General features: G+C 41.5%; 1 protein-coding gene across 1 annotated transcript in view; it reads right to left on the reverse strand.

The window, feature by feature from the left end:
- Positions 1 to 6,232: 6,232 nt before the first annotated feature.
- The window catches only part of LOC109871559 (zonadhesin-like), a 19,162-nt gene continuing 2,639 nt past the window's right edge, over positions 6,233 to 22,755 (reverse strand). The window contains exons 4-23 of the mRNA XM_031806352.1: positions 20,548 to 21,100; positions 20,158 to 20,354; positions 19,591 to 19,971; positions 16,526 to 16,827; positions 16,079 to 16,344; positions 15,629 to 15,682; positions 15,374 to 15,511; positions 14,817 to 15,079; positions 14,622 to 14,706; positions 14,441 to 14,512; positions 14,192 to 14,329; positions 13,382 to 13,644; positions 13,117 to 13,201; positions 11,672 to 13,024; positions 11,248 to 11,456; positions 10,987 to 11,143; positions 10,382 to 10,761; positions 8,775 to 8,904; positions 7,116 to 7,284; positions 6,233 to 6,836 (exon numbers count right to left, since the gene is read on the reverse strand). Of these exons, the coding sequence (XP_031662212.1) occupies positions 7,151 to 7,284; positions 8,775 to 8,904; positions 10,382 to 10,761; positions 10,987 to 11,143; positions 11,248 to 11,456; positions 11,672 to 13,024; positions 13,117 to 13,201; positions 13,382 to 13,644; positions 14,192 to 14,329; positions 14,441 to 14,512; positions 14,622 to 14,706; positions 14,817 to 15,079; positions 15,374 to 15,511; positions 15,629 to 15,682; positions 16,079 to 16,344; positions 16,526 to 16,827; positions 19,591 to 19,971; positions 20,158 to 20,354; positions 20,548 to 21,100 (5,160 nt within the window). The 3' untranslated portion in view covers positions 6,233 to 6,836; positions 7,116 to 7,150. The remainder of the gene's footprint in view (positions 6,837 to 7,115; positions 7,285 to 8,774; positions 8,905 to 10,381; positions 10,762 to 10,986; positions 11,144 to 11,247; positions 11,457 to 11,671; positions 13,025 to 13,116; positions 13,202 to 13,381; positions 13,645 to 14,191; positions 14,330 to 14,440; positions 14,513 to 14,621; positions 14,707 to 14,816; positions 15,080 to 15,373; positions 15,512 to 15,628; positions 15,683 to 16,078; positions 16,345 to 16,525; positions 16,828 to 19,590; positions 19,972 to 20,157; positions 20,355 to 20,547; positions 21,101 to 22,755) is intronic.

Consider the following 22,755-nt stretch of genomic DNA (forward strand, 5'->3'; position numbering starts at 1 on the left):
ACAGTGTTGGAAAGCCTCTTTTACTGCGCTTCTGTTGGATAATGAAACAGTTATACTGCCTTCTTGTGACAAATGACTGAACAGCATTATAAACCTATAATACAATATGTCCATATGCTAAACTGACCAACATTCCTAAATAAGGTTAAATATAAATATAGGCTACAATTAATAGGCCATAGATGTAATTCTTCTGAAAAAGACTGAACCAAAATCAAAATGACTGAAAAGCTTAAACTGGCATTGTTGATTTTCAGATGTAGGTTTTTCTGTGGGGTCCAGACTATATTAGGGTTATATGAAGAGGGTTAGTTCCAGGAATCTCATAAGATTCTTTGGGTTAGTGTAGAGACATGTTTTGGATTAAATGTTGGTCTCATATTCCTCTGACGTTTCTGATGCGCAGTGTGCAGTTATTACAGTACTCTCTCTGTAGAAAGGCTTGGACCTGCGCTGCAAACTGGAGAGGAAGAGTAGAATCAGGCAAGGAATAAAGTCTCTCCTGCCTGTTATCTCAACAGGTTGATATAATATAGCCTAGAAGCCTACTTCTAAATGGTTGATACTGGTCATGTAGTAATGTTTTAGAAACATTAAGCCGTGTAAAAGTGTGAGTTGATAATTGTGAGCTTCACTTACATGATGCAACGCCTCAATGATCTCCTCCTTACTTATGTCCCCAGCCGAAACTATAGAGACCCTCAAATGGGCGATCAGAGTTTGGGTATCTGATTGGAAAAATCACAATGTAACATGATCCATTTTGAGATGATGATCCTAGCCATACTGAGCTGTAAATGATGCCCTTTACAAAATCAATAATGTTAATGCCATGATTCTTGAGCAACTTGGCAGTGGGAACTATAGCCTACCTTTGTGAGAGGTTATGATGTTCTTATGGTCTGTTTCCTTGGAGACTGTATTCTGGATTAAGGTTGTTGTGACTGGTGGTGTTGTGTTACCAGTTGTGTCGTCAGAATGACTGGTAATGGTCTGTACTAGGTTAGACACAGCAGGGACGGTATGTGTGGCTTGAAGAGTCAATGCGGATCCAAGTTCTGAAATAAACCATGTATATGATTAACACCTTGTCATGAAACTGCTGTATTCATTCTTGGTCCATACAACTAGGGGATAGGTGTGACTAGATGTTGTTTGACAGTTCAGATACTAAACAGTGGTGTAAAGTACTTGAGTAAAAATACTTTAAAGTGCTACTTAAGTAATTTTTTGGGGGTATCTGTATTTTAATATTTATATTTTTGACTACTTTTACTTTTACTCCACTACATTCCCAAAGAAAACAATGTACTTTTAACTCCATACATTTTCCCTGACACCCAAAGTTACTCTACATTTTAATTGCTTAGCAGGACAGAAAATGGTCTAATTCATACACTTACAAAAATAACGTCCCTGGTCATCCATAATGCCTCTGATCTTGCGGACTCACTCAACACAAATGCTTTGTTTGTAAATGATGTCTGAGTGTTGGAGTGTGCCCCTGGCTATCCATCCATTTAAAAAACAAGAAAATTGTGCTGTCTGTTTTGCTTAATATGAGGAATTTTAAATTATTCGTACTTTTACTTTTACTTTTGATACTTAAGTATATTTTAGCAATTACATATTTAAAACTGAACACCAATAGACTTTTACTCAAGTAGTATTTCACTGGGTGACTTTCACTTTTACTTGAGTCATTTTCTATTAAGGTATCTTTACTTTTACTCAAGTATGACAATTGGTTGCTTTTTTCAGTACTGATACTAACCCAGAGTAGTGAAGGCTGGGACTTTTGTGACTGTACTGCCCTCTACTGGTGACGGTGTAGTATTGCTGTCTCCTGTTATTGGCGCTGTTGTGTCTGTCGTTTTTTTGCCAGAATAGAATACTTGGATATCATCATACACTCACCAACAGGAGTGGATGTTGTACCTTCTAGTGTGCTGCCATCTTCTGGTGAAGGTGTAGTACTGCTGTCTACTGTGCTAGATGGTGAAGGTGTAGTATTGAGGTCCAATGTGTTTGATGGTGGTGTAGTACTACTAGAATTGCTGTCTACTGTGTTAGATGGTGAAGGTGTAATATTGATGTCTACTGTGTTAGATGGTGAAGGTGTAGTACTTCTGTCTACTGTGTTAGATGGTGAAGGTGTAGTACTTCTGTCTACTGTGTTAGATGGTGAAGGTGTAGTACTTCTGTCTACTGTGTTAGATGGTGAAGGTGTAGTACTTCTGTCTACTGTGTTAGATGGTTTAGGTGTAGTATTGTTGTCTACTGTGTTAGATGGTGAAAGTGTAGTACTTCTGTCTACAGTGTTAGATGGTTTAGGTGTAGTACTGCTGTCTACTGTGTTAGATGGTTTAGGTGTAGTATTGCTGTCTACTGTGATAGATGGTTTAGGTGTAGTACTGCTGTCTACTGTGTTAGATGGTTTAGGTGTAGTATTGCTGTCTACTGTGTTAGATGGTTTAGGTGTAGTATTGCTGTCTACTGTGTTAGATGGTTTAGGTGTAGTATTGCTGTCTACTGTGTTAGATGGTTTAGGTGTAGTATTGCTGTCTACTGTGTTAGATGGTTTAGGTGTAGTATTGCTGTCTACTGTGTTAGATGGTTTAGGTGTAGTACTGCTGTCTACTGTGTTAGATGGTTTAGGTGTAGTACTGCTGTCTACTGTGTTAGATGGTTTAGGTGTAGTATTGCTGTCTACTGTTCTTGGCTCTTGTGTGACTGGCTTTGGAGGGGTGAACGCTTTAGAAAACAAGGAAAAGCAATTCAAACAACCGACTGTTGAGAACTTATGAAATAAGTATAATTTCAACTGGTTGCTTTTGTATGTTCTGATAGGACTGGTATTCTATCTGTCCCTCACGTTGTGTGCAGGTGGTCCTGTAGTCATGGCAGCAGTCTCCATACAGCACACAGGCCTGGTCACAGAAACAGCTTCTTCTTCTACAGCTGCTACTCTGCCCCAAACAACACAGAACTGGAGGGGATGAGCATCTGTCTGAAAAACAATGGAATAGTGAACACGGATGCTTCACCTTGTATAAAGCTAGCCACACTTCTTACAACTGATCATTATACTGCAGGCCTTCTTATTGCGTTAATATCACTTAGGGACTCCCGTTGAACAGGCAAGTGGGGTATTTACTCACCCTGTGACAGGGTCGATTGGGCTGGTGTGGTAGGTAGGCTTGAGGTGTTGATGGTGGTATTAGAGGTGGAGTCACCCTCTTGGGGCCTGGCTGTGGTGCCTGAAACATGGCTGGTCAGACTACTGCTGGGGTCCTGGGTGGAAGTAGCCATGTTGGGTTGAGCATAGGTGGGGGTAGAAGGGGTAGTTGGGTGGGATGCGTTCAGAGGGCTGTAGTCAGTCTGAGTAGCTGTCGTATGGGTTGGAGAGATAGCTGTAACTAAAGAGAGAAGACAGTGAACACAATCTAAATGATGACACATCCCTTTAAATCATATCTTGTGTTAGTAGTGTGTGCCCATTGTATAGTAAGGCAGTTGACTGACAGATGGGCTGACATCCAGGCAGACAGACACCCACACAACACAAGCGATATTAAAGAGATGTGACAACAACAAGTTCAGTGTTATAGTGACATTCTTCCGTCTAGACGTAAGGTCTCAAGTATCAAGCTACTCACTAGTCAACATTCCTTACACTGATTTGTACCTTCACTATGATGTCATATTTTGAAGATGCAAAATGGACTGATCATTCAGTGCTGTGAAAAAGTATTTGCCCCCTTCCTGATTTCTTATTTTTTTGCACATTTCTCACACTTAAATGTTTCAGATCATCAAATAAATTAAATATCACACAAAGATAACCCAAGTAAACACAAAATGCAGTTTTAAGTGATGATTTTATTTATTAAGGAAAAAAGCTATCTGAACCTTCATGGCCCTATGTGAAAAGTAATTGCCCCCTAAACCTAATAACTGTTTGTGCCACCCTCAGCAGCAACAACGGCAATCAAGCGTTTGCGATAACTGGCAATGAGTCTTTCACATCGCTGTACACATCGCTGCCCACTCTACTTTGCAGAATTGTTTTAATTCAGCCACATTGGAGGGTTTTCGAGCATGAACCCCCTTTTTAAGGTCACGCCACAGCATCTCAATCGGATTCAAGTCCGGACTTTGACTAGGTCACTCCAAAACCTTCATTTTGTTTTATTTAAGCCATTCAGAGGTGTGTTTTGGATCATTGTCCTGCTGCAGAACCCAAGTGTGCTTCAGCTTGAGGTCACAAACTGATGGCTGGACATTCTCCTTCCGGATTTTTTGGTAGAGCGCAGAATTCATGGTTCCATCAATCACAGCAGGTCGTCCAGGTTCTGAAGCAGCAAAGCAGCCCCAGACCATCACACTACCACCATATTTGACTGTTGGTATGATGTTCTTTTTCTGAAATGCTGTGTTACTTTTACGCCAGATGTAACGGGATGCACACCTTCCAAAAAGTTCAACTTGTGTCTCGTCAGTCCACAGAATATTTTCCAAAAAGTCTTGGGGATCAAGATCTTTTTTCCCAAAAGTGAGATGAGCCTTTGTGTTGTTTTTGGTCAGCAGTGGTTTTCGCATTGGAACTCTGCCATGGATGCCATTTTTGCCCAGTCTCTTTCTTATGGTTGAGTCATGAACACGGACCTTAACTGAGGCAAGCGAGGCCTGCAGTTCTTTAGATGTTGTTGTGGATTCTTTTGTGACCTCTTGGATGAGTCGTCGATGCGCTCTTGGGGTAATTTTGGTAGGCCGGCCACTCCTGGGAAGGTTCACCACTATTACAAATGTTCTCCATTTGTGGATAATGGCTCTCACTGTGGTTCGCTGGAGTCCTAAACTTTAGAACTGGCTTTGTAACCCTTTCCAGACTGATAGATGTCAATTACTTTGTTTTTCTCATCTGTTCCTGAATTTCTTTGGATCGCGGCATGATGTCTTGCTTTTTGAGATCTTTTGGCCTACTTCACTTTGTCAGACAGGTTCTATTGAAGTGATTTCCTGAGTCAACAGGTCCGGCAGTAATCTGGCCTGGGTGTGGCTAGTGATTAACCACAGTAAATTCATGATTTAACAAAGGGGGGCAATTTCTTTTCACATAGGGCCATGAAGGTTCAGATAGCTATTTTCCCTTAATAAATAAAATGAACACTTAAAAACTGCATTTTGTGTTTACTTGGGTTTCCTTTGTGTAACATTAAAATGTGTTTGATGATCTGAAACATTTAAGTGTGACAAATGTGGAAAAAAAAGAAATCAGGAAGAGGGCAAATACTTTTTCACAGCACTGTAGATGTTTGCCTAGTAAATGATATAGATATGGTGACAGATACATCTGATCAGTAAGATAAAAGTGATATATTATTGGTATAACACAAAGCGATATTATCTTACGTCATGCAATAATGGACTACACTTTTGATATGTGATTTTTTGAAACATTGTCAGGTTCATATCAATCTTTTTAGAATTTCAACATTGGCTATCAAATGAAATCATACTTTCTGCCCACACCCATCAGATCTGTAGGAGGATCCATCAACAAACAATAAACATTTCAAAATGATGTCTAATATAACCCAATATTCTAAATAAAAACAACATCAAATAGATTATATGTCAATAACTGTCCTTTCTCTTTGTTCCCTACCTGTTGACAAGGTCCCCTGTGTACAGGGAAGCAGAAACAGCATCAGAAGCACGATGTGTACTGTAGACCCATCCATCCTACTGTCTTATAGCCAAATGTGGTGAACATTCATTTATGTGGGTATGAATGAATACACTGGCAATCATACACACGGCCACACACGTATGCAGACAAACACAGAGTGAGTAATCCCATGCTTTGCTAGGTGCACAAACACATATTTTCCTTCAAGTTTGGAAATATCCTATTACCTCAGACTTGACACCACAGTCGTATCTGTTTCCCTAAAAGTCACAGTGGCGTCTAATCGTTTAGTAACAAGAACATTCTTTTCATTATTGGTTCATGTTTGACATATAAGGAATGGTGTGTATTTCCTCTGACTAGACCAATGGAGACACATATGACCAGACTGATTAATAAGGAAATAAATAATACACCATAACCAGGGCCCAGAGTTTTTCAAGCTTTTCAAGCCACGTGAGTTACAACCATTGCTTCTTTGTTATCCCTTCTTTAAACTGGACTTCCCTACTGCTTTCAACACATACAGAATCGGTGCAGTGTGAATCATTCTTTATTATTTAGAAGATCTCATAAAATTCCTATCAATCCTAGATATATAATTCAAGAAATAAAACATACATTCAGTGGGATTAAACATCAGCTAAAACACTTGCATCCTTTGTTTACATCGTTTTCTATTATCATACAGTAATATTGCACATTACAGTCACTGAACTATTCGACATCAGCCTAAAGCTAAAGGAATGTGGGCTTTTGAATATATAGTACACATTAGAAGTAATACACAAATATGTAACTTGTGTACATTGATTCATACACTAGGTGAACTGTGCAAAGAACCTACAGTAAGACTGAAAGAGATCTCAGAAGGCACACAGGTGGGTCATAAGACGCAGTAACAACAGGATTTAAACCAACAGTCATATAGAAGAAGTAGAATACTTCATTGATCTCCTCTCCATACAGTCCACAAAAACCCAAGCTTTTTTTTGTTTAACCCAAGTACTTTCAAATACGCTGTGTCCATTGTAGGAAGGAAAGTGTCTGCCTATGAGAAGAATATTACACAATCAATGGTCTTGATGCATGGAGGTCAGGTCACTGGCCATAGACAACGTTACGAAGGGAAGATGATCCTCTGAAAACATAAAAGAACGAGCAGTCAGTCTTGGTTTTGGTGCTCTTTAAATATGTAACATATGCAATCAATAAAAAATAAGAATGACTAGCATTGTTCCCCAATAAATCAAATCTCTCTGCTTGGTAGAGAGATAATTAAAGTGGAACTTGAAATTCAAAAAAAAGTTAAATAAGGAGGGGAGTTCCTAATATGGATGCCGTACTTTACACTCCACACACGATATGGCAGACAATAACATGGCAGTGGTAGCTAGTACTTGTTTCTGTGACTACATACTTCCATGTTATGCTCAGTCTGTCCTCTGTCACTCTCTAGCTCTCTCTGAACTCCTTGATGCTCTTGGCCTGGTTACTGTCGGGCTTCATCATATCATTCTTCTTGTTGCCGTCAAAGTTGCCACACAGGCCGCCCACCCTCCTCTTGTAGGTGTGGGGCAGGATGATCTCTACAGAAAGTAAGCACATGGATATGAGTTTACTGCAATACATAAACCAGTTTACTGTATGTCATAAAGCAGCTCACTATATTTCACCTTTATTTAACTAGGCAAGTCAGTTAGGAACAAATTCTTAGTTTCAATGACAGCCTAGGAACAGTGGGTTAACTGCCTGTTCAGGGGCAGAACAACAGATTTGTACCTTGTCAGCTTGGGGATTTGAACTTGCAACCTTGCGGTTACTAGTCCAACACTCTTTACTGTATATCATAAAGCAGTTTACTGTATATCATAAAGCAGTTTACTGTATATCATAAAGCAGTTTACTGCATATCATTAAGCAGTTTACTGTATATCATAAAGCAGTTTACTGTATATCATTAAGCAGTTTACTGCATATCATTAAGCAGTTTACTGTATATCATAAAGCAGTTTACTGCATATCATTAAGCAGTTTACTGTATATCATAAAGCAGTTTACTGCATATCATAAAGCAGTTTACTGTATATCATAAAGCAGTTTACTGCATATCATTAAGCAGTTTACTGTATATCATAAAGCAGTTTACTGCATATCATTAAGCAGTTTACTGTATATCATAAAGCAGTTTACTGCATATCATTAAGCAGTTTACTGTATATCATAAAGCAGTTTACTGTATATCATAAAGCAGTTTACTGCATATCATTAAGCAGTTTACTGTATATCATAAAGCAGTTTACTGCATATCATTAAGCAGTTTACTGCATATCATTAAGCAGTTTACTGTATATCATAAAGCAGTTTACTGCATATCATAAAGCAGTTTACTGTATATCATAAAGCAGTTTACTGCATATCATTAAGCAGTTTACTGTATATCATAAAGCAGTTTACTGCATATCATTAAGCAGTTTACTGTATATCATAAAGCAGTTTACTGTATATCATAAAGCAGTTTACTGCATATCATTAAGCAGTTTACTGTATATCATAAAGCAGTTTACTGTATATCATAAAGCAGTTTACTGCATATCATTAAGCAGTTTACTGTATATCATAAAGCAGTTTACTGCATATCATAAAGCAGTTTACTGTATATCATAAAGCAGTTTACTGCATATCATTAAGCAGTTTACTGTATATCATAAAGCAGTTTACTGCATATCATAAAGCAGTTTACTGTATATCATAAAGCAGTTTACTGCATATCATTAAGCAGTTTACTGTATATCATAAAGCAGTTTACTGCATATCATAAAGCATACATTGCACATCTATAGCATATCGTAAACATTACACAGATGTGTTTGGATTGATATGTTGTCTTGTTACCACATTTTCAACAAAATATGAAAAAAGGTGTCAGCTATGATAATAGTATGATTATATTATCTGTCCACAGATAAAGCCATATTGTGTGGTCTGTACAGCTGTCTTACTGTCCTATCATTAGAGAGACTACTGAGGTACCACTTATTTAAACTCTCCTTTCGCTGTACTATAACAGTGGTGTTACCTGCTCTGCTGTCTCCATCAAACTCCACGGAGAGGCCGAAGTCTGTCTTCAGGTAGATACGCGAGGAACGCTCCAGAATCCTCAGACCACCTGCTGGTGAGACAGGGGCACGGGTGCTCCTACCGTCCAGCTAGAGAGAGGGAGAGAAAGAGAACAAGCGAAGAAGTGAAAATATTAGTGAACAAAATAATATGCATTCCTCTGAAGTTCAGAGTGTACTACAACCCTGTCATGAACCATTTATTTGATACTGCACAGGTAAGGCTCAACCAGTGCCCGAGCGACTGCTCTTTTGCCCTCCTATGAAAAAGTGCCCTTGCAGCTTGTGGATTTTTGGAATTTTAGGAATTACTTTTGAATTATATTTTGAGTCTCTTCATTTTTAGTAACATTTTTAAATGCAACAAATTGCACATCAATCTAGATAATTCCTTAAACTCTTGAATCTCAGAATATTATACACCTCCCCGCCCTCCCGCCCCAGATTGCACTCGTCTGACTTGCATGCAGTGGCTACCGGCTGCAGGCACCAGACGGGGAGACTTGAATACTGGTAGGAGGCTACTTTAGAGTTGGGTCTGTTTCCCACTGTTAGGGACAAACAATGGGGCAATCTGACTGCTTGTTAGTAAGAGGCAGATTATTCAGATTTTTTTTCTCACCTTTATTTAACCAGATAGGCTAGTTGAGAACAAGTTCTCATTTACAACTGCGACCTGGCCAAGATAAAGCATAGCAGTGTGAACAGACAACAACACAGAGTTACACATGGAGTAAACAATAAACAAGTCAATAACACAGTAGAAAAAAAAGAGAGTCTATATACATTGTGTGCAAAAGGCATGAGGAGGTAGGCAAATAATTACAATTTAGCAGATTAACACTGGAGTGATAAATGATCAGATGGTCATGTGCAGGTAGATATACTGGTGTGCAAAAGAGCAGAAAAGTAAATAAATAAAAACAGTATGGGGATGAGGTAGGTAAATTGGGTGGGTTATTTACCGATGGACTATGTACAGCTGCTTCGATCGTTTAGCTGCTCAGATAGCAGATGTTTAAAGTTGGTGAGGGAGATAAAAGTCTCCAACTTCAGCGATAGATGTCAGCAACAGAACAAACTTAAATGAAATCAAATCAAATGTAGTTTTTGTTTGCCTTTCGTTATTTTGAGCACCTGCCCTCCCAATGGGCTGTGCATGGTTTTGCCACACGCGCTCACACATCTCATGTGTATTTACAGTTTTCTATACTATTCTACGCTATCTCATTCACTTAATAATGCTGACGTATGTTGTGTAATTTGTTAGATATTACCTGTTACCTGCACTGTTGGAGCTAGAAGCACAAGCATTTCGCTACAACAGGAATAACATCTGCTAATCATGTGTATGTGACCAATACACTTTGATTTGTAACAATTCTAACACCTAGACAGAGATAATGTTTTAGAGGGGTGTTCAATATGACATGGGGCAACTGATTACAAAACGCTGAGGATGAAAAACCATAGAAAGACCGCTATAAATAATGTATAAAGAGAAGTACAGGCTATGAATTGCCTTATACTTGTCATGTTACGTAATGTATATGTCCAGAATACTTACAACAAGTTTCCTGTTGTTTCTGAACTCCACTGTGTGGTTATAGACTCTGATCTTCAGTCCTCTGAATCGCAGACGGTTGTCGTTCTCTTTGCTGTGATCATGGCTGTCTTCATTGCTGTCCCTTTCCTTGCTGTCTTTATGCTGGTCATCCTCATCCTTGCTGTTACCATGACGACTGCCACCATGTCTACTGTCCCCATGACTGTCCACACCATCCTGGTTGACGATCTCAATGATGGCCTCGATGTAGACGTCTTGCTGGTTCTTGGACAGGCCTGTGGTCTGGACCAGAATGTAGGAGTTTCTGCTGTCAAAGTCATGCTTCATGTTGTCAAAAGTTCTGTACTCTGGCTCTCCATTGATAGAGCACTCGCTGAAGTCTGGAAGGCAACAGTAGGGACATCATTAGTGCATAGGCATAGCCGCGGGAAGTAGGGGTGCAGCACCCCCTAAAATTCACAATTAAAAACAATTAAATTTATAAATGTAACTTTTAAAAAAATGAATCCCAGAAGTAGTGCACTGGGCCTGGAGTAAGATATAGCCATCTGTAGCATGGGAAAACATTTGTAGAGCCCATTGAGCAGGTCAAGTGTGGCCTATACCTGTTGACATGCAGAAATACTGTCCGGCTTCATTCTGAAAACAGACAGAATCCTCATCACACCCATTTTCATCGTCGCAGTCAATCTCCCCCACACCGTCGCCTTCATCACACTCACACTTTTGATGGCAGTGCTCAGTGTACCAGTTCTCTTTAAACTGAAATCAAATAGATCATTAAAGTAATTACACTGCACATGTTACACATATAACTAGGTAGCTACATCTAAAAACAGTTTAGAATTTTGTGCTGGGTTACTCACATTATGACTGTTGCCATTGCTGCCTACACAGCCACACTGCTGGATGGGCACACACACCCTCTGTTTGAGAACAAAGCCGTCGTCACATACACAACCCTGTACACAGGGCTCATCAGCACGGCAGTCAGGAGTGCCGTGGAGGTGCTTACAGGTGGGCTGGCAGGCGGAGATGCAGGAGGTGTAATGGCTGTTCTTTAGGCAAGATGGCGCTAGAGAGAAAATAACAAATACGATGTTGAGTGTAAAGAATATGTATCACATACGTATCACACTGACTGCAAGTATAAGTACAGAGATTACATTTCCCTTGTACTTAGTGTTTTTCCATTTTGAAAAGACAGATTGTATAAAACTTGTTTTAAAGGAGGGGTATGTGATGAATGAAGATTGTACCTTTGTGTTATCGAAGGACACAAAGACTTACTTGGTCTTGCTGTGGTGGGCGGTTGTGGTCTTGCATTTGTTGGTCTTGGTGGTCGTGGTCTTTCAGTTGTTGGTTGTAGGGTTTGTGGTCTTTCTGTTGTTGGTCTAGGTGGTCTTGGTCTTTCAGTTGTTGGTCTTGGTGGTTGTAGTCTTTCAGTTGTTGGTCTTGGGGGTCGTGGTCTTTCAGTTGTTGGTCTTGGTAGTCGTGGTCTTTCAGTTGTTGGTCTTAGAGGTTGTGATCTTTCAGTTTTTGGTCTTGGTGTTTCTGATCTTGCAGTTGTTGGTCTTGGTGTTTCTGGTCTTGCAGTTGTTGGTCTTGGTGTTTCTGATCTTGCAGTTGTTGGTCTTGGTGTTTCTGGTCGTGCAGTTGTTGGTCTTGGTGTTTCTGGTCTTTCATTTGTTGGTCTTGGTGTTTCTGGTCTATCAGTTGTTTGTCTAGGTGGTCGTGATCTTTCAGTTGTTGGTCTAGGTGGTCTTCGTCTTTCATTTGTTGGTCTAGGTGGTTGTGGTCTTTCAGTTGTTGGTCTTGGTGTTTCTGGTCTTTCATTTGTTGGTCTTGGTGTTTCTGGTCTATCAGTTGTTGGTCTAGGTGGTTGTGATCTTTCAGTTGCTGGTCTAGGTTGTCTTCGTCTTTCATTTGTTGGTCTAGGTGGTTGTGGTCTTTCAGTTGTTGGTCTTGGTGTTTCTGGTCTAGCAGTTGTTGGTTTTGGTGTTTCTGGTCTTGCAGTTCTTGGTTTTGGTGTTTCTGGTCTTTCAGTTGTTGGTCTTGGTGTTTCTGGTCTAGCAGTTGTTGGTCTTGGTGTTTCTGGTCTTTCAGTTGTTGGTCTTGGTGTTTCTGATCTTGCAGTTGTTGGTCTTGGTGTCTCTGGTCTTGCAGTTGTTGGTCTTGGTGTTTCTGGTCTTTCAGTTGTTGGTCTTGGTGTTTCTGGTCTAGCAGTTGTTGGTCTTGGTGTTTCTGGTCTTTCAGTTGTTGGTCTTGGTGTTTCTGATCTTGCAGTTGTTGGTCTTGGTGTCTCTGGTCTTGCAGTTGTTGGTCTTGGTGTTTCTGGTCTTGCAGTTGTTGGTCTTGGTGTTTCTGGTCTTTCAGTTGTTGGTCTTGGTGTTTCTGGTCTATCAGTTGTTGGTCTAGGTGGTCTTCGTCTTTCATTTGTTGGTCTAGGTGGTTGTGGTCTTTCAGTTGTTGGTCTTGGTGTTTCTGGTCTTTCAGTTGTTGGTCTTGGTGTTTCTGGTCTATCAGTTGTTGGTGGTTGTAGCCTAGTTGTTGTGGGTGTTTCAGGTCTTGTAGTAGTTGGAGCAGTGGTGGACTTGTCCACTGGAGGGAGAACAGGTTTCTCTGTTGGTGGCTTAATCAAGTCTAGAAGATAAAATAATATCCAAATTATGACAATGACCCCAAACATGGTTGTGTTTTTGACCAATATGAACTATAGAGGGAGTGACCCTTACCTGCACATCGCCCACGATGCAGAGAAACATCATCTATAGTCACGTCGGACTGATCAGTGGTGCCTCTGTGGCCCTCGAAGATGATCTGAGATCAAAGTAAATTCATTCAGGGGAAAAATTCATAATAGCAAATTGATATATAACAAACAGGTAAAGTAAACACATTTGTCAAAAGGACCTCTGGATGAACGAGCTAGTCTTTAAATTACAACATACAGGGTGGAAAAGGCCAGGGGCTACACAAAGACCAAGGTCACACCACTACCTGGAAAGGTCCAGTGGTCATCAGATCCACCTGAGCCCGTTGCCATGAGTCTCCCTGGTTGTTCTTCTTCCCCCACACCCCATCCACATAGCGGCCCTGGAGCAGGTAGACGTGCAGACCCATGGTCTCGGCCGAGCCAGACATGTGGTACCAGAACTGCAGACACTGAGGACCGGGGTCAGAACACTCAGAGCTGAGGAGGCGAGCCGTGTCTCCGTTAGACACACTGTTGGCCTCGATGTATAAGTAGTGACCAAATGGACCTGCCGATTATAGGTGAGAGTAGATGAAATAAGATTAGAGATGGGGTCACAGGGCCTCCTGAGTGGCGCAGACCCGGGTTTGATCCCGGGTGCTAAGAAGCGGTTAGGCGGGTCATGTTTCAGAGGACCATTGATCCAACCTTTGCCTCACGAGCCCATTGGGAAGTTGCAGCGATGAGACAAGATTGAAAAAGGGGGTAAAAAAAGGAAAAAAAAAGTGGGGTCACATGAAATTCCTTTAGATTTTATTAGGGGTTCTAACAGCAATGGGACAGGTCAGATTGTTTATGTAAGGGTGTAGGTCTAACGATATAGCGTTTGAGGTTAATTGAGCAAAAAGAATAGTTGAGGGTAAGTCTTTCAATCCAATTTGGACTTTCAGGTCCGTTGTTTGAGTTTCGGAGATTTAGCAACCATTACAATGCATTAAAAAGCATTGCAATGTCCAACAATAAGCATATTGGCGCACATTCAGGCGGTAGCCCCGACCGGGACTGAAACCTGGGTCCAGTGACTGTCAAGCCAAACACATCCTACGAACACCTACTTCCTTTTGTGTGGTCAGCTGATGGCCCAGTCATGGCAGTGGGGGTGGAGCCACTGTGCCTTGTCCAATCAAAAACGTCTGTCATTAGCTGGGTAAAACCGCAGAGGTCCTGCTCGAAAGCGCAATCAAGGTTGCAGACTGAACGGGGAACATTGGGAACATTTGTAAATGTCAACATGAGTCTAAAATTTTAACATATTATTCTGAAATATCTTTCCATAAGAAAATGTGTCTATAGATGTTATGTACCTGGGTGTGGGGCAACTCCTCCATCAACTGAGGAAGGAACTGAAGCTCCACTAATACCACCAATCGAAGAACCTGCCAGAGGAAGCAAAGGAATGGCATTGGTCATAAAGGGTGAACGTTTTCTTATCTGACATTCAGGGATTAGATAAAGCATGTGTCCCTATGATAATTAAAAACTCACCTGAGCATGATTCATAGTGGATGGAGACGTCATCAAATGCCACATCAGACCGAGGGTCAGAGCCTCGTATTCCCTCCATGATGATCTGAAACAGAGACCTTTTGTGTTGGATGAAAAACAATCTCCCCTCTCTTTATAAAATCACAATCTTTTCACACTAGTTAACCCTCTTAAACCTCTGTGACCTTCTCCTACCTTGAATGACCCATCGATTATAATATCCACTTCTGCCGGATACCATGTGGAGCCCTGGTTGTTGGCTTTGGACCACAGTTTTTTGTTTCTGTTGTGCTGGTCAAGCTGGTAGACATTGAGAGCCATGGCTGTGGCCTGTCCGTACATGTGGTACCAGAAGCGCAGGCAGTATTTGCCCGGCCCGTTTTGGCATTTAGGGCTCATCATACGGGCAGAGTCGCCGTGGTAAACACCGTCACCCTCAATGTACATGTAGGAGCCACCTGACCAACAAACACACGCAGACACACTTTAACATCACGACTCACAGCATATTCGCTCTGAAATGGCTTGCTTCCATGGTGTCTATGGTATCTTCTATGTAGACAGGTATTTATATATATATATATAACTATCTGTACAAGTCGATAGGCTACAACCATGTATTGACGCATTCATTGAATAATGCATTCATTGAATAACAGTGACTGATGCACATTTGAACATTGAGATTGGATCTGTGTGTGTAAGATATTGGTCGTTTCAGATATTTTTTTGTCACAACCATGTAACCTCACCTCCTGTGGTATGGTCTTGGGTTGGCCCTGTGAGGTCAGAAGGGGTTGGGCCTCTCAGTCTCCTCCAATCAAAACTGTCCTGAATAATTTGCTCCCACCCACACTCGCTCTTGTCAAAGTTGCAGTCTAGAGGACAAACTGTAGGAGGCAGAACCATAGAAAAATCTGTCATCAAATGAACCAGATGGTATAAAAGGCATGGAAAGGCTGCCCTTGATCAATTTGCTACAAAATTAATGTGGTCAAGATTCTTACATTCCTTGTCAGGTGTAGTAACTGGTGGTATTGTGGGAGGGCCAGGGAGACTATCTACAATGATAAGACAGACAGCAAGGTTTTTCACAGGAACACATTGGGCAAGCCTCAGGTTCAGGTGGATGTGAGGGAGGGCAATGTAAGAGAAGTAGGGCGGAGGGGAGGAGGAAAAAAAGGGCAGGAATTAGGGATGAAAGAGGGGAAGGAAAAGAAAAATGGAATAAGGAATGAAGGATCCAAGTTGAAGACTACAGCAAAAAGCTAAGTGTACGATGATGGATGGGGTGAGCAAACTCCATACAATCATGGTACGGTGTTCATATTAGGATAGCCTCACCGTAGTACTGGGTCCATAACCAAATATAAATTACATTAAAACCTGAAGATTGCCTCTAAACTCAATACATCATCATCATCATTACGAGAACAACACCATCAAAAAACACTCACCACAGGCGGTGTCGTTCCACCAGGGAGGCAGGGTGACATTGGCCACTTCGCAGGTGGTCACATAGGACCTCAGGGAGTCACATGTCACATGCATGTTCCCGCCGGAGGCACAATGGTCGGACATACAGCTGTCGATGTAGGGTGTGGGGTGGACGAAGGGGTGGCAGGCCTTGAAGGCTTTGCGCAGCAGTTTGGAACACTCCCGGTAGCCGTGTTCGTCCAAATGAGAGTCACATGGTTGGGGGGCAGGGGGGGAGGCAACACATCTAGGGTAGAAGGGAAAGGAGAGGAGATCAGTGGTGGACTGGATTTGTTCATAGAATAGTGTTGATGACACAACCATGGATTTATGGATTTCCGCATTTATGCACCAGATGTGGTCATTAACTACGAACCAAATGACCATTGTACGTTACCGTTATGGTTTAAAACAATAAACCCACTCACCGATCGTCTTCCGGACTATTCACTCTCCAGCTGTTGGCGAACGTGACCACGTTGGTCTCGGGTTTGGTGCCGTTAGGGGTCAGGAAGTCATCCCCCTGGTCATCGGAGTAGGTACCACAAAGGCCGCACATCTCACCCTTGTAGCGCTCGTCCAGCTGCAGGAAAAGCCTGCTCTGGTCGTCCAGCAGCATCCGAAGGCCAAACGTCGTCTCCATGACAGTGTACTGCTTCTTCTTGTACAGCTTCACCTCGCCGTATGTGCCATTTACTGTAACAGGAAGATGCTGCCAAACATGGTTCACCTACAGGGGAGAGTAGGGAAGGTTGGAGTAGAGTAAGGTAGAGTGGAGCCAAGTAAAATATATGACAGTAGAACTGAACTGAATTAAATTGAATTGTTGTTGGAGTAATGTACAGTACCAGTCAAAAGTTTGGACACACCTACTCATTCAAGGGGTTATCTTTATTTTTTACTATTTTCTACATTGTAGAAAAATTGTGAAGACATCAAAACTATGAAATAACACATATGGAATCATGTAGTAACGCAAAAATTGTTAAACAAATCTAAATATATTTTAAATTCTTCAAAGTAGCCACCATTTGCCTTGATGACAGCTTTGCACACGCTTGCCATTCTCTCAACCAGCTTCATGAGGTAGTCTCCTGGAATGCTTTTCAATTAATAGGTGTGCCTTGTTAAAAGTTAATTAATGCATTTGGGACAATCAGTTGTGTTGTGACAAGGTTGGGGTGTTATACAGAAGATAGCCATATTTGGTAAAAGACCAAGTCCATATTATGGCAAGAACAGCTCAAATATGGCAAGAACAGTTCATCATTACTTCAAGGCATGAAGGTCATTCAATCCATAACATTTCAAGAACTTTTAAAGTTTCTTCAAGTGCAGGCGCAAAAACCATCAAGTGCTATGATGAAACTGGCTCTCATGAGGACCGCCACAGGAAAGGAAGACCCAGATCTACCTCTGCTGCAGAGGATACGTTCATTAGAGTTACCAGCCTCAGAAATTGCAGCACAAACAAATGCTTCACAGAGTTCAAGTAACAGACACGTCTCAACATCAACTGTTCAGAGGAGAATCAGGCCTTCATGGTTGAATTGCTACAAAGAAACCACTAAGAAGCGACACCAATAACAAGAAGAGACTTGCTTGGGCCAAGAAACACGAGCAAAGGACATTAGACGGGTGGAAATCTGTCCTTTGGTCCGATGAGTCCAAATGTGCTATTTTTGATTCCAAAAGCCTTGTCTTTGTGAGATGCAGAGTAGGTGAACGGATGATCTCTGCATGTGTGGTTCCCACCGTGAAGCATGGAGGAGGTGTGATGGTTTGGGGTTTACTGGTGACACTGTCAGTGATTTATTTAGAATTCAAGGCACACTTAACCAGCATGGCTACCACAGCATTCTGCAGCGATTTGCCATCCCATCTGGTTAGAGCTTAGTGGGACTATCATTTGTTTTCAACAGAACAATGACCCAACACACCTCCAGGCTGTGTAATGGCTATTTGACCAAGAAGGAGAGTGGTGGAGTGCTGCATCAGATGACATGGCCTCCACAATCACCCGACTTCAACCCAATTGTTTGGGATGAGTTGGACCGCAGAGTGAAGGAAAAGCAGCCAACAAGTGTGTAGCATATGTGGGAACGCCTTCAAGACTGTTGGAAAAGCATTCCAGGTGAAGCTGGTTGAGAGAATGCCAAGAGTGTGTTATATATGGGGGATACAATCTTCCCAGGTCTGCAGACTTTGCTGCGAGGATGCAGAGTCATTAGATCATTTATTTTGGTACTGTCCATATGTAGCAGGTCACAGGTCCAGGAATGGCTGAAGAATTGCAACATTTACCAAGCTAACGCTGCAGATAGCAATACTGGGTGATTTGAAAAGTCATAGTCAATCGATCAATAATATAATCATTATTTTAGCAAAAATGTTTATCTTTAATTTACAATCTGTAGAAACTATGAGAATAGAAAGGTTCAGTACTTTTGTGAAACATCACAGCACAGTTGATATATATATGTTTTAAGAGATATATGGGAGGGGCTGAATGGAGTTGATGGGTGGGACTAATAACAACAAGATAACCAATGTAAAACATACGGGGTCTGTAAAATGTATATAGGTTCAGAACTGTTGTAAAATAGCACAGTTACAAATATATGGCAAATAGAAATCAGACTGGAAATAGAGGAAGGTCTGACCCACTGGAATTGTGATACAGTGAATTATAAGTGAAATAATCTGTCTGTAAACAATTGTTGGAAAAATTACTTGTGTCATGCACAAAGTAGATGTCCTAACCGACTTGCCAAAAACTATAGTTTGTTAACAAGAAATTTGTGGAGTGGTTGAAAAACGAGTTCTAATGACTCCAACCTAAGTGTATGTAAACTTCCGACTTCAACTGTATAAATACATGTGTATGTATGTGTATATATATATATATATTTACCCCCAAAATATATGGGTGATTGGAAATGATGCAGACAATTACATTGATGGAAGCAACAGTCTATGCGCAATATTAAAGACGATCCACCCCCTACATAAAAAAATTATAATAAGAAGAAAAATAGTGTGCTAAGCTGTCATCAAGACAAAGGGTGGCTACATTGAAGAATCTTGTTTAACACTTTTTTGGTTACTACATGATTCCATATGTGTTATTTCATAGTTTTGATGTCTTCACTATTATTCTACAATGTAGAAAATAGTCAAAATAATGAAAAGCCTTTGAATGAGTAGGTGTGTCCAAACTATTGACCGGTACTGTAGGTCTCCACCATCTCACAGGACAAATTGTAGACACTAAAGTACACTGAATTGTCACAAATACAAATGAAGACATAATGGATAGGCATAGTTAGATTCTGCACTACTAGTCTACATTACGTTTATTTGACCTGTCATGCCAAAACAATACAGAACAGTGGGGAGGGCTAGTGGGAATCCAGTGGGTCAGCAATGCATGCTAATGTAATCACAACAAGTAAAGAAAGATTATTCACAATTTTGTAGTTTTCATGCTTACTGTGGCACTGTAGTTTTGCATCTTCACATGCAGACCGCTTGTCTCCAGAACCACTGCGCCTAGCTTGGCACTGCTCTCGTTTCTGGGGTTCCAGTTCTGGCCCGTCACTGAGAACTGGACGGGTGTGTCCCCGCCGCAAGTCCTGGCCAAGGTATAGCTGCAGCCCCCCTGGAAGGTGTATGCCTTGCCGTCGAAGGTGATGTAGTGGGGGTCTCCGTAGACGTGGCAGGTGGCCGGGCTGGAGAGGAAGCAACCGTTGACCCCCTCCTTGACCTTACACACCTCGTCGGCCGCGCAGGAGGAAGCAGCACACTGGAGTCTGTCCCCACCCATACACTGGCACACACGATTACACTCACCTTCCATGAACGTCTCTCCTCTCTAGAAAACGGTGAAGAAAAGAGTGATGAACACCAACATTCTCTGTGTGTTGTGTGTGTGTGTGTGTGTGTGTGTGTGTGTGTGTGTGTGTGTGTGTGTGTGTGTGTGTGTGTGTGTGTGTGTGTGTGTGTGTGTCTGTCTGTCTGTCTGTATGTGTGTGGGTGTGTGCATGTTAACATTCCCTACTTCATAGTGTTCTCCCTTTCTCCAGCAGCCGCAGTCCTCTGCAGGTACACAACTCCCCACGCTGAGCTTGAAGCCTGGGTCACACACACACCTCTCCTCACACCTCCCACATGCCCCTTGAATATCCATGCTGGAGCAGACCTCAGGGCAGCCCTTAGCACAGGCATTGTAGTGGCTGTTCGCACCACACTCCAGGGCTGGGGGAGGAAGAGAGAGAGAGACATGAGACAAAAGTCTGGTCATGGTGTAAAAGAGGGCTATCACCACCACCAACATCATCATTATCATCATCGTCATCATCATCAAGTCCTCTCCAACTTCACCAGTTAATAAGAGCAAACTGTTTACTACAACAGGAAGGTGAAAAGAGGAAACCATAAAACAACTTACGACACATAGTCGAGGTCCTCCAGGCTGGTACGAGCACCCCGGCCTTGAGACACATATCAGAGTAGGACTGCAGGGCTTCACACAGCACCTCTGGGTCACCATCCGCTCCACACATCTCCATCACACAGCTCCGGAAGTAGCTCTCTGCTCCCAGAACAGACTGGCAGCCAGAGAAAGGCCCATGCCTGGAGACCAGGGACCCACAGTATGGCTCGCTGGCATACTCCGCCTCCTCAGTTGGTTGACACTCAAGGGGGAGGACGGTCAAGTCACAGGCCTCGCTCTGCCAGTTCTGTCCGAATGTGGCAGAGTCTTCGGCCTCGGAACTGCCAGGTGTGTGGTAATCATCGTCTCTCACGTGGTTGAAGTTCCCACACATGCCACAGACTTTACCGGAGTACGATACAGGAACGGTGATATGGACAACACCGGCGTCGTCGTAGGATACAAAAAGGTTGAAGTTTGTCTCCACAGTGACGGAAGCGGCGTTGCCTTGGATGTTGACAGTGCCACCATTGAGGCTCAGAGGGAGTTTCCTCCAAATGCCATTGACCTGAAAACATGATACAGATTAGTGTGCTTGAAAGACTTTGGTCTTTCTTTGCCGTTCCCACGTCTATGGTAGTATGTAGTAAATATTTACTGGATCAAGGTGTTCAATACTTTGGAATAGGGGACAAATTACTAATGCCCTAATGGCCCATAAAACTTTGAAAACCTGATAAGGTTTCATATTATTGTACATTATTGTGTAACAGAACTTTGAACTCATCTGAACTTAGTTGTATTGTAAATACTTTTAAAGATATCAGTCAATGGAAACAGCAGATACAGTGAGCTCCAAAAGAATTGGGACAGTGACAGTGAAATGGTTTATTGTTTTGGCTCTGTACTTCAGCAGTTTGGATTTGCAATAATATAATGATTATGAGGGTATTTCATCAATATGGGATTAACTGTTTAGAAATTACAGCACTTTTTGTACATAGTCCCCATATTTTAGGGGACCAAAAGTATTGGGACAAATTCACTAGTAAAAAGTGAAGTATTTGGTCATATATTCATAGCACACAATGACTACATCGAGCTTGTGACTGTAAACATTTGTTGGATGCTTTTGCTGTTTGTTTTGATTGTGTTTCAGATGATTTTGCGCCCAATAGAAATGAATGGTAAATAATGTATTGTGTTATTTTGGAGTCACTTGTATGTAAATAATAATATAATATGTTTCTATACATTTCTACATTCTACATTGTGGATGCTACCATGATTACAGATATTCCTGAATGAATCGTGAATAATGATGATTGAGAGGGTCATTGGCATTATCTGCATAAATGGCTGCATATTTGCATTTCACAGGAGAGAAACACACCTTATCTGTGGCAATCTCAATGAAGAGATGTTCCCCCAGAAGGGGTCACTGACACAAGGAGACGTGTGATGACTGATGAAAATGTGAATTGACTAAATGAATGTTACTGTGTGAATTAAATTGTTGTGTTTGGTTTGTTTCAAGAGCTCATAAAGGGCTGCACATTTGGATATGTCTAACTGCATTGTATGTTTTCTGGTTGATGCATTTTTAAAGTGACTGGATTGAAATTGTATGTTGGGTTGATTGGTTATCAGGCACATTCCTGTTGTCTGGTCAGAACATTCCAATTCAATTGATTAGATTAGAATCTGGGTGTGTTGTTCCTGCGTTTTGTTTTCACTAGCAAAGAGCTCCGAAATGTTAATTCAGGCTGGGGATGCGTTCCTGCTTGAATTTGGTTAAAAGGGCAGTGAATTCGCTCATACTTTGAGAACTTGCTACCAAGCTCCTGTGTGTATCAGACACACATCATTTATTCTCTTATGGGTTATTCTGACCTGAAGACACGTGTAACAACTTTAAGTCTTAACCTATTGGTGATAGTTACTTACTCTGTGTTATTCTCTAATGTATCATGTATTTCATGTACACTGTACTTGTTTGATTGTCAATTATTTTGTGACTAATACATTCTAATTGTTGAATTGAGTAAATGCATTCCTCGTTTTACAGAGTAACTCTTTGATTGACTATAAGCCTATAATGTAATAGGTCTATTGATAGTGGTTATATAAACTAAACACATATCACATGCTTGGGTACCACCTTGACATCCCCGATCTGCTGGCCTCAATAACTTAATGCTAGAACATTGGTTGCCAGGATGA

The sequence above is a fragment of the Oncorhynchus kisutch genome, linkage group LG27 (genome assembly GCF_002021735.2).
Source record: "Oncorhynchus kisutch isolate 150728-3 linkage group LG27, Okis_V2, whole genome shotgun sequence".
Lineage (NCBI taxonomy): Eukaryota > Metazoa > Chordata > Actinopteri > Salmoniformes > Salmonidae > Oncorhynchus > Oncorhynchus kisutch.